We start from the raw sequence: 12,761 nt of genomic DNA on the forward strand, positions 1-12,761 counted from the left end.
CATTTTCCTTCATTCACACCACAAAGACTCTAGCAGAGCTTCTGAAAATGAGCATCAAATATTCGTTGTCTGCATCCAAATGTGAATTCTCCTGCACATTGCATGGTTCGGTATATAAAGTGGAGACTACTTGGTTTCTCTAAGAATAGCCGTCTCATTATATGGGGATAGTAGTCAGTACACTGTCCACTACACAGAACACTGGTGACAGTACACACAGAAAGGGGCTGGGAGAGGTGGAGAAATAGCAGGTGACAAAGGTATCAAGAATCGGATGGACTACCGTTTCATTTGCTTTCATGATTTCTGTTTATATGTTTGTGCCTACACATGTAAGCAGGAGAGGAGGTGGAAAGCTAAGATTCCCCCTGATAGGGAGGAGTGTTTAGCTTTTTATTACAAGTTAACTCACAAGTTGAGCATTAAAATATTAATCAAAATTAATCGAAAGGTAAATCTGAAAAATGGGTTAAGTTCAGTAGGGAAATAGCTCTCAAGCCATCTCAGTGAGTTCAAATGTAGAAGCCTGTCCTTTCTCCTTTCGAACTCCAGGTGGTGCTGTTTACCCAGCCATGGCAAGCAGGTGCCCAGCCCCGTTTCCTTCCCCTAAGGTTCACAGCTGGGCTTTCATTTTTTCACAATATTTTCAGTTTCCACAGATGTGTTCTTTTAAATGGTCAATAAATTTTTATAACCACTATTTGAAAACTTGCAAGATTATTGTGAATTGTGCTTCTTAGGCAAGAATATTTTTTTTATGTCCAGGACACACCCAGAGTTAGGCATTTACATTTGTTCATTGGTCCTCTACCTTTCCTTGCTTCTTAGAACCCAGATTCAGTCACAGACATTTGGGCTGTTAGTAGAACTCATCATTCATCCAAGTCCCTTTAAACACTTTTGTAACTTAAAAATAGATTTCTAGTTCAGTTAAGGCACCTCAACTCCATGGGCTTCTGAGTAAAGAACACCATCTTTGTAGGAGTACTTTTATCCCCCAAAGCCAATGAGTGTTCCTAGCAGACCTGATCTGATTTTTTGGTGAGGGGGCGCTTGTCAGACACCCAGAAATGTTTTGATGTTTTGAGGTCACCTTTCCAATGACACCCTGCAGTCCAATCCAAATTCCTCAAAAAAAGTGTTCCTAGGAAAAAACTAAGAGGGAGTCATGGACAGTTTCTTTCCATTTTAATAGATTTCAGTGGCAAGAATGGTGGGAATTTTGTTGTACAACGTGGAAATAGGATGGGAGTGCAATGGTATCAATTTTACCATCGACAAGGTTTGGAATTTTTAAGATTGGCTTTAAAAAATAACCAGTTAACATGCTTTTCTTGTCCTTTTTTCCTCTTTTCTGTCACAAGGGGTTTGTAAACAAGCTGGATGAATTTATTCAATGGTTAAACGAAGCCATGGAAACCACTGAGAATTGGACACCTCCCAAAGCAGAGATGGATGGCCTTAAACTGTACCTGGAGACGCACTTGGTAGGCAAGATTGTGCTGCTCTTGCTGTTAGTTAGGGAAGGATTTTAATGTGCTACTTGTTTGTTTATGGAGAATATCAGTTTTACTTATCAGAAGTCATTATAGGCTAATAAACCAAGTTTTAATGGGGTAAACTGCAGAAGCTGAAAATTTACAGGCATTTCAAGTAATACTTGAAATCTAAATCCTCCATATTTCAAGCTATTTTTTCAAAACTTTTTCCAGAAAGGTAAGTAATTATTTAAAAAAATACCTTAGAAAATTTTACTAGACCTTTGCTCTCTAAAGTGACAATTGAAGGTTTTCCTCTTCTTAAAAAAAAAAAATGAAAGAGGTAATCTTGATGACCATTCTAAGTTTTCTAGAATTCTTGTAAAATTAATGAACCTCTCATTATCAAGAGAGTCTACTTTATCTGTTCTACATTGGGTTATTTTAATAAAATATTTAAAACGATGATCTCCATCATTTTGGCTGCTATGTGGGTTTTTCAGCATATAATTAATACAACTGTCATTACACTGGTCCCTGTGCACAGGGAAATCCATGGAGAGGAAGTAGAAAACACTTGGATGAATATGCTTCTGAATATGTTAGAAGCAAGAATTATAGACTGGGGGACATTTGATGAACCCTCATGAGGTTTTTACTGAATGCTTCAAATGGCCGATATCAATTATGAAGGGGTGGAAACCAAGTAGTGGAGTGTGATAAAGCATGAAGAAAAAGCACGTTGTCATAGGAAATGAAAATTCAAGCTTTAAGGATCTCATCTTTATTCCTTTCACTGATAGCATAAAATCGACAAAGGCAATGAACACGAATCCTTGGGTACCCGACTGTGGGGCTGATTTTCTGCCCCTCTTACATACTCAGAATTTGGATTGAGTAAACAATGTGTGGGAGTCCTGCATGTTTGTTAGTTCACAGGGTTCCAGAACTGTTCCCTGTGATATTAAGTGAGAGAAGGAGAGAGAGGGAGAAGAGAGAAGGAGAGAAGAGGGGGAAGAGAGAGAGGATGCTTTAGTTTTTTGCTGTTTGAGTTTTGCAGTGTATTTTATATCATTGCAAGAAAAACAGCCTCGAAATCCTATTGCTGCATGCAAATAGTCTTGTGAAAGATTAAAAAAAAAAAAAATCACAAAACTGGTAGAGGATGCTTCTGTTTTTAGAGACCTGGGTTGTTGGTGTGTAAAAATGCCAGTGACCCTAACCACCTCTCTTGTACGTGGGTTTTTAAATACTGCCCTTAGTATTCAATTTTCTGTTGAGTAGAGCCTTGATTTTTTTTTTAAAGAGGGCATTTCATAATAGCAAGATAAAGATATTCAGTGCTTTATAATGTAAATTGTATTAATTAGAATGTCAACTTTTCACTGGCATTGTTCTGACAGAAATTCTAATCTGTGTTTAAACAGGAGTATATGAACTTTATTTCACATTAAGTGTGCTGTCTTAATTTCTCTTGATTTAATATTTTATGGAAAACACACATTTAGTTTTTGAGGTCCCAGAGGGCATGGGGACACAAAGGGCACTTTAACGCTAGACTATTTATTGAAATGAAAGCCAGGCTAGGAGAATATGAACCAAGGACTCTCCTCTCTTTGGGAGTTGAGTGACACAACCTCTTTGTAACCAACGTGCACTCCTGGTCTCAAATCCGTACTACAGAATTCTTTACTTAGCATCCCTGTGTTGGTCTCTGTCTCATTCTAGCCCAACACTATCCACTAGAACTTTCTGTGATGATGGAATATTCTATATTGCACATCCAATGTGCAATAACTAACCACACCTATCTACTGAGCACTTGAAATATGGCTAGAGCAACTGAGGAAATGAATTTCTAACTCTAATTAACTTACGTTTGCGTTTAAATTGCCACATGTGGCTTGTGACAACTGTATTCTAGTCCTGTAAATTGTGGAACTCTTTACAGACGTAATGAATAGCAAGTATCCAGTAGCTGCCTCATAATGACATTCTCATCCAAAATGTGAAAATCATTATCCCCTTTGCTGTGGATCTCTACCTCAGATCCACAGCAAACAGCCCTTCTTAAAATGTTTATCTCTTAAAGAATAACCTTGTTCCCGCCTAATGGTCAACACTTTCTTGAATGAATTTTCTCCACCATCATGTCTGTATTAGTTGGGCTAGAGATAACATAGGAACATCTTTACCTCTGCTTTGCGAATAGTGAGGGACTGTAATCTCCAGATTTGTTCACTGTTGTTAACTCACAATCTCAGGGGCTGAAATTATGAATAATACTGTTTAACAGTTACTGAAGACCTATTGGGTGTGGACTGCCATTGAATGATACTTAAAGACAATTACTGAGTCACTGTTTTACTGCACACTGTGTCTGCTAATCTAGATACAGCCTGTTGTTTAAACATCTTTCAAACGAACTCTGAGTTACTGTCTATCTGAGCACAGTGTCTATCTACATATCTCCTGAGCAATATTGTCATTTATATTTTTTATTATATTTCCTTACTGTGGTGCTGAGTTAATATTTAGTTATTCTTCTCAAAAGAAGGCAAAAAATATCTACCTTTCCATAAAGAAAGTATACAACTAAGTCTAGAGATTTATATTTCTTAGTTCACACTGTATAAGTCATTACTGCTCCTTAATGAGTGGGCAAGAGGTATTTATTTGCAAGATTATCTAGTATGTAGACTTAGCTACATGAGTTTCATTAAACATCTCTATAGAGTCTATAATTTAAACATTAAACCAACAGATGTACAAGCCTCTGAGTCCGGTGTCTCCCCTGAGTTAATAATGTGTTAGAATAGTTGGCACCCTGCAATATTTATTATAAACAAAAGCAAATAAACAATAACATAAGTTGTACATTTATATTTTGATACTTAATTCAATTCTTTTCCATAACAGTAACCAAGGGTTTTCACCAACACAAATCAATTAAACCTTCACAATACTTTTATGAGAGATATGAAGGAGCTTTATTCTAACTGTAAGAAATACTGTGAAATTGCGATGATACATCAATGATTTTCCATGATAATTAATCATCTGCTTGCAACCTGGCTGCTCCTTCAAAAATAAAATTCCTATCTTTTTAGAAAATGACATTTGCAGGAAAATGTTTGAATTTTGCAAGTATTGAGCATATTGGACATTCCTCTTTGAAAACCACTTTTAAAATAGCATTGTATACATATGTTCTTGAATGGATTCCCTTCTTCACCTCTGTCCACTTTTTTAACAGCTTCATTGAGGTATAATTGGCATACTAAATTGTATATACTTAATGTAAACAATTTTGCAAGTTTTGACAAATTGACAAATGTATACACCCGTGAAACCGTCACCGCAGTCAAGGTGGTGAACATATCCATCACCTCCAAAAGCCTCTTCATGACCCTTTGTAACTGCTCCCTCCCTTCCCTCTCAGCCTTTCCTTCATCCCTAAGTAATCAAGGGTCCACTTTCTGTCACTGTTAGATTGTACTTTCTAGAATTTTGCATAAATGGAATCAAACAACATGTTCTCTTTCTCTCTCTTTTTTTTTCTTTTTTGGTCTGGTTTCTTTCACCCAGCATACTTATTTTGATGTTGTATGTTCCAATTGTTCATTCATTTTTATTGCTGAATAGTATTCCCTTGCACAGTTATAACACAGTTTACCCATTCAACTGATGGTGGACACTAAGGTTATTTCCCTCACCACCATTTTTATTGGCTAAAGAAGCAAAAGTCACCAAAAATTACATGTAAGTAGAAGCATCATAAATGGTTCTTCACGGACTATTTAGATTTTTTTCCTTTGAAAGAATTTATATTATCTTCAGAGTTAGACTGCTGAAGAGTAAAGCAGCAGAGCATGACAGCAACTTCTCCCTCAAGAGATTACAATTCACTTCCGTTTGCTTCCAAAAAGATAACTGTCATCTCCCAAATAGTTTTTATCCATGCCTAATTCACAAAATGGTACCACATCATATGCAATCAATTGCAGGAAAACAAAGCAGAAGTTTTTTTTAATTCTGTAGCCAATCAGAGTATCTAGTAGGAGAAAGCAAAGTCAAACTGACACCAGACATCTGTGCGATAATTAGGAAAAAGAGCCAAGCATAAAGGCCTGGCTTAAACTTGGGAGATAAATTTGCATAGGTAGCACCATGTCATGTTGGGCAAACATTAACCAACCACATAGAAATAGCCTTGGAAAAACAACATTCTTTTTTTTTTTTTTTAATTAATTATTTATTTATTTATTTTTGGCTGTGTTGGGTCTTCATTTCTGTGCGAGGGCTTTCTCTAGTTGTGGTGAGCGGGGGCCACTCTTCATCGCGGTGCGCAGGCCTCTCACTGTCGCGGCCTCTCTTGTTGCGGAGCACAGGCTCCAGACGCGCAGGCTCAGTAGTTGTGGCTCACGGGCCCAGTTGCTCTGCGGCATGTGGGATCCTCCCAGACCAGGGCTCAAACCTGTGTCCCCTGCATGGGCAGGCAGACTCCCAACCACTGCGCCACCAGGAAAGCCCAAAACAACATTCTTAATTCAATTTGATAAATGAGAAAACGTGGGGGAAATGGTGATGATGAGTTCATATATGTTAAGCACCTGCGAGTGCCAGGCAGTTGTTTATGTGTTAGGAATACATGATGAATGAGTTTCGCTTCTTTCTTCTAGGGATTTGCAATCTGAGGGAGATGACCGTAGATTAAATGTAGTCATCTGTGGACCCATAAATGATGAATGTAATATAATTTTGAGCAGTAAACTTCTTGTAGGATAAGCAAAGTACTGTTTGGAGCATAGAGCAAAGTTTTATTGGTTCTTCCTCAGGGTAGGGAAGGCTCAGAGAGGTAATTTGATGTAGACCTCACAGGCCATATATGATTTGTTGGCTAAAGAGGGGAGGAGAGGAGATTGGAGGAAATTTTATGGGCAAGTAAGGGAGGTGGGGTGAGCCTTCTGGTGTGGCTGAGGCTAAGTTGTGTCCTGCAGGTTAGGGCTGGGTGGTAAAAGAGATTGAATGTCCTTTTAATGGATTGAACTTTTCTCTGGGGGCAATGGGGACTCACTGAAGGTTTGATTTTATTTTAAAACAGGAGAGTGACAAGAATCAACTGTAAATTCCATGGGGGAAGGGTCAGCTTGCCATAGATTAACTGGATAAGTCCATGGCTTAAATGAGAGAATAACAATGGGCATAATGGAAAATGGATTTGAGTATAACAATCTGCCCTTGAAGGGTCTGAAATTTTTTCCTCATTCCTTATTGTGTCATTACTCTAAGTACTTATGAAAACAGACTGAATTAAACTAATAATATGACTGGCTAACAAAAGCTCAGTACAGATGTTTTCCTGCCTTTACCATCTATATTTAGGTATTTATATCATTTTTTTAAAGTAACTTTCATTAGTATCATAAGAAAAACAATATACTTCTCACAAAGTTTTTAGTCATACCAGAAAATTTCCCAAAATACATTCAGCTGTGTTTCTTTTGCTTGCCCTTCTGTGTCTACCTGTGTTCCATTTCTCATTGCTTGAAGTGAAGAGATGACAGGCTCTCCGTTTTCCCACTTCCCGGTGCCCACCTCTCCCTGCCTACCCTCCTCTGCTGAGAGGACAGGCAGCTCTGGCCCAAGAAAGCTGAGCTTCACAACACGAGCAGCTACCACATGCCTGTACTCTTCAGTTAACAACAGACACTCGATCACGCTTCAAAAGCCTGAGCTGTCTCAGTTTGGCTGCCACCTCCCCTCAGCCTTGCTGAGTAGGGTGGTGGCCTCATAGGAGCTTTGAAGTTCCATTTGCTTGTCCCCCTTGATTCCTGTCAGTTTAAGGTTAGTAGCTGAGAGTTTAGCAGGGAGAAGCATTACTTCTCTTTGAGGGATTTGAGATACTCGACTCCCAGCCTTGAGTTACTTACTTTGGTAGCTTGTGGATGGAAAGATCTGCTGGAAATTTATAGCACTTAGGCATTTTGAGGTTGACGCCTGGGGACAGGAGGCTCATTTTGGACATGTGAAAGTCCTGGACCACATTCTTTTGCTCATATAACTTATTCTGTGCATCTAGGAGACAAATAGGCTTGTCTTCCCTTTTCAGTTAAAAAGGATCCCTGAATTGTTCCAAGCACCTGGGAATGTACTTTTTGCCTGACTCAATTTAGGGACTCTTGTTCACATTTTAAAAATTGCTGTTGGAGATTGGTTCAAGGTGGCGGAGTAGAAGGATGTGCGCTAACTCCCTCTTGCGAGAGCACTGGAATCACAACTAACAGCTGAACAATCATCAACAGGAAGACACTGGAACTCACCAAAAAAGATACCCCACATCCAAAGACAAAGGAGAAGCCACAGTGAGACAGTAGGAGGGGCGCAATCACAATAAAAGAAAATCCCATAACTGCTGGGTGGGTGACTCACAAACTGGAGAACACTTGTACCACAGAAGTCCACCCACTGGAGTGAAGGTTCTGAGCCCCACGTCAGGCTTCCCAACCTGGGGGTCCGGCAACGAGAGGAGGAATTCCTAGAGAATCAGACTTTGAAGGCTAGTGGTATTTGATTGCAGGACTTCCACAGGACTGGGGGAAACAGAGACTCCACTCTTGGAAGGCACACACCAAGTAGTCTGTGCATCGGGACCCAGGGGAAGGAGCAGTGACCCCATAGGAGACTGAACCAGACCTACCTGCTAGTGTTGGAGGGTCTCCTGCAGAGGTGGGGGGTGGCTGTGGCTCACCATGAGGACAAGGAGACTGGCAACGGAAGTTCTGGGAAGTACTCCTTGGCATGAGCCCTCCCAGAGTCCACCATTAGCCCCACCAAAGACCCGGGTAGGCTCCAGTGTTGGGTCACCTCAGGCCAAACAACCAACAGGGAGGGAACCCAGGCACACCCATCAGCAGACAAGCAGATTAAAGTTTTACTGAGCTCTGCCCACCAGAGCAACACCCAGCTCTACCCACCACCAGTCCCTCCCATCAGGAAACTTGAACAAGCCTCTTAGATAGCCTCATCCACCAGACGGCAGACAGCAGAGGCAAGAAGAACTACAGTTCTACAACCTGTGGAACAAAAACCACATTCACAGAAAGATAAACAAGATGAAAAGTCAGAGGGCTATGTACCAGATGAAGGAACAAGATAAAACCCCAGAAAAACAACTAAATGAAGTGGAGATAGGAAACCTTCCAGAAAAAGAATTCAGAATAATGATAGTGAAAATGATCCAGGACCTCGGAAAAAGAATGGAGGCAAAGATCGAGAAGAGGCAAGAAATGTTTAACACAGACCTAGAAGAATTAAAAAAGAAACACCTAGAAGAATTAAAGAACAAACAAACAGAGATGAACAGTACAGTAACTGAAATTAAAAATACACTAGAAGGAATTAATAGCAGAATAACTGAGGCAGAAGAACGGATAACTGACCTGGAAGACAGAATGGTGGAATTCACTGCCGCAGAACAGAATAAAGAAAAAAGAACGAAAAGAAATGAAGACAGCCTAAGAGACCTCTGGGACAACAATAAATGCAACAACATTCGCATTATAGGGGTCCCAGAAGGAGAAGAGAGAGAGAAAGGACCCAAGAAAATATTTGAAGAGATTATAGTCGAAAACTTCCCAAACAAGGGAAAGGAAATAGCCACCCACGTCCAGGAAGCGCAAAGAGTCCCAGGCAGGATAAATCCAAGGAGAAACATGCCGAGACACATAGTAATCAAATTGACAAAAATTAGAGACAAAGAAAAATTATTGAAAGCAACAAGGGAAAAACGACAAATAACATACAAGGGAACTCCCATAAGGTTAACAGCTGATTTCTCAGCAGAAACTCTACAAGCCAGAAGGGAGTGACATGATATATTTGAAGTGATGAAAGGGAAGAACCTACAACCAAGATTACTCTACCGGCAAGGATCTCATTCAGATTCGACGGAAAAATCAAAAGCTTTACAGACAAGCAAAAGCTAAGAGATTTCGGCACCACCAAACCAGCTCTACAACAAATGCTAAAGAACTTCTCTAAGTGGGAAACACAAGAGAAGAAAAGGACCTACAAAAACAAACCCAAAACAATTAAGAAAATGGTAATAGGAACATACATATCAATAATTAAATGTGAACGGATTTAATGCTCCAACCAAAAGACACAGGCTTGCTGAATGGATACAAAAACAAGACCCATATATATGCTGTCTACAAGGGACCCACTTCAGACCTAGGGACACATACAGACTGAAAATGAGGGGATGGAAAAAGTTATTCCATGCAAATAGAAATGAAAAGAAAGCTGGAGTAGCAATACTCATATCAGATAAAATAGACTTTAAAATAAAGACTGTCACAAGAGACAAGGAAGGACACTACATAATGATCAATGGATCAATCCAAGAAGAAAATATAACAATTATAAATATATATGCACCCAACATAGGAGCGCCTCAATACATAAGGCAACTGCTAACAGCTATAAAAGAGGAAATCGACAGTAACACAATAATAGTGGGGGACTTTAACACCTCACTTACGCCAATGGACAGATCATCCAGACAGAATACTAATAAGGAAACACAAGCTTTAAATGACACAATAGACCAGACAGAATTAATTGATATTTATAGGGCATTCCATCCAAAAACAGCAGATTAATCTTTCTTCTCAAGTGCAAATGGAACATTCTCCAGGATAGATCACATCTTGGGTCACAAATCAAGCCCTAGTAAATTTAAGAAAATTGAAATCATATCAAGCATCTTTTCTGACCACAACACTATGAGATTAGAAATCAATTACAGGGGAAAAAACGTAAAAAACACAAACACATGGAGGCTAAACAATATGTTACTACATAACCAAGAGATCGCTGAAGAAATCTAAGAGGAAATAAAAAAATGTGTAGAGACAAATGACAATGAAAACACGATGATCCAAAACCTATAGGATGCAGCAAAAGCAGTTCTAAGAGGGAAGTTTATAGCAATACAAGCCTACCTAAAGAAACAAGAAAAATCTCAAATAAACAATCTAACCTTACACCTAAAGGAACTAGAGAAAGAAGAACAAACAAAACCCAAAGTTAGTAGAAGGAAAGAAATCAAAGATCAGAGCAGAAATAAATGAAATAGAAACAAAGAAAACAATAGCAAAGATCAATAAAACTAAAAGCTGGTTCTTTGAGAAGATAAACAAAATTGATAAACCATTAGCCAGACTCATCAAGAAAAAGAGGGAGAGGACTCAAATCAATAAAATTAGAAATGAAAAAGGAGACGTTACAACAGACACAGCAGAAATACAAAGCATCCTAAGAGATTACTACAAGCAACTCTATGCCAATAAAATGGACAACCTGGAAGAAATGGACAAATTCTTAGAAAGTGGTAACCTTCCAAGACTGAACCAGGAAGAAATAGAAAATATGAACAGACCAATCACAAGTAATGAAATTGAAACTGTGATTAAAAATGTTCCAACAAACAAAAGTCCAGGACCAGATGGCTTCACAGGTGAATTCTATCAAACATTTAGAGAAGAGCTAACACCCATCCTTCTCAAACTGTTCCAAAAAATTGCAGAGGAAGGAACACTCCCAAACTCATTCTATGAGGCCACCATCACCCTGATACCAAAACCAGACAAAAATACTACAAAAAAAGAAAATTAAAGACCAATATCACTGATGAATGTAGATGCAAAAATCCTCAACAAAATACTAGCAAACAGAATCCAGTAACACATTAAAACGATCATACACCATGATCAAGTGGGATTTATCCCAGGGATGCAAGGATTCTTCAATATACGCAAATCAATTAATGTGGTACACCATATTAACAATTTGATCATCTCAATAGATGCAGAAAGAGCTTTTGACAAAATTCAACACCCATTTATGATTAAAACTCTCCAGAAAGTGGGCATACAGGGAAACTACCTCAACATAATAAAGCCCATATACGACAAACCCACAGCAAACATCATTCTCAATGGTGAAAAACTGAAACCATATCCTCTAAGATCAGGAACAAGACAAGGACGTCCACTCTCACCACTGTTATGCAACATAGTTTTGGAAGTCCTAGCCACGGCAATCAGAGAAGAAAAATAAATAAAAGGTATACAAATTGGAAAAGAAGAAGTAAAACTGTCACTGTTTGCAGATGACATGATACTATACATAGAGAATCCTAAAGATGCCACCAGAAAACTACTAGAGCTAATCAATGAATTCGGTGAACTAGCAGGATACAAAATTAATGCACAGAAATCTCTTGCATTCCTATACACTAATGATGAAAAATCTGAAAGAGAAATTAAGGAAACACTCCCATTTACCGTTGCAACAAAAAGAATAAAATACCTTGGAATAAACCTACCTAAGGAGACAAAAGACCTGTATGCAGAAAACTATAAGACACTGGTGAAATAAATTAAAGATGATACAAACAGATGGAGAGATATACCATGTTCTTGGATTGGAAGAATCAATATTGTGAAAATGACTATACTACCCAAAGCAATCTACAGATTCAGTGCAATCCCTATCAAATTACCAATGGCATTTTTCACAGAACTAGAACAAAAAATCTTAAAATTTGTATGGAGACACAAAAGACCCCGAACAACCAAAGCTTTAGGGAAAAAAACGGAGCTGGAGGAATCAGACTCCCTGACTTCAGACTATACTACAAAGGTACAGTAATCAAGACAAAACGGTACTGGCACAAAAACAGAATCATAGGTCAATGGAACAAGATAGAAAGCCCAGAGATAAACCCACGCACCTATGGTCACCTAATCTATGACAAAGGAGGCAAGGATATACAATGGAGAAAAGATAGTCTCTTCAATATGTGTTGCTGGGAAACCTGGACAGCTACATGTAAAAGAATGAAATTAGAACACTCCCTAACACCATACACAAAAATAAACTCAAAATGGATTCGAGACCTAAATGTAAGACCGGACACTATAAAACACTTAGAGGAAAACACAGTAAGAACACTCTTTGACATAAATCACAGCAAGATATTTTTCAATCCACCTCCTAGAGTAATGGAAATAAAAACAAAAATAAACAAATGGGACCTAATGAAACTTAAAAGCTTTTGCAAAGCAAAGGAAACTACAAACAAGACAAAAAGACAGCCTTCAGAATGGGAGAAAATATTTGCAAACGTATCAACCGACAAAGGTTTAATCTCCAAAATATATAAACAGCTCATGCAGCTCAATATTAAAAAAACAAACAACCCAATGAAAAAAT

General features: G+C 38.6%; 1 protein-coding gene across 9 annotated transcripts in view; it reads left to right on the forward strand.

The window, feature by feature from the left end:
• Positions 1–12,761, forward strand: part of AKAP6 (A-kinase anchoring protein 6) — a 570,108-nt gene that overhangs the window by 332,045 nt on the left and 225,302 nt on the right. For all 9 annotated transcript variants that reach the window (XM_061180772.1, XM_061180767.1, XM_061180765.1 and 6 more), the window contains one exon: positions 1,365–1,487. In XM_061180772.1, coding sequence (XP_061036755.1) covers positions 1,365–1,487 — 123 coding nt within the window. The remainder of the gene's footprint in view (positions 1–1,364; positions 1,488–12,761) is intronic.

The sequence above is a fragment of the Eubalaena glacialis genome, chromosome 2 (genome assembly GCF_028564815.1).
Source record: "Eubalaena glacialis isolate mEubGla1 chromosome 2, mEubGla1.1.hap2.+ XY, whole genome shotgun sequence".
In the NCBI taxonomy this organism is placed as follows: domain Eukaryota; kingdom Metazoa; phylum Chordata; class Mammalia; order Artiodactyla; family Balaenidae; genus Eubalaena; species Eubalaena glacialis.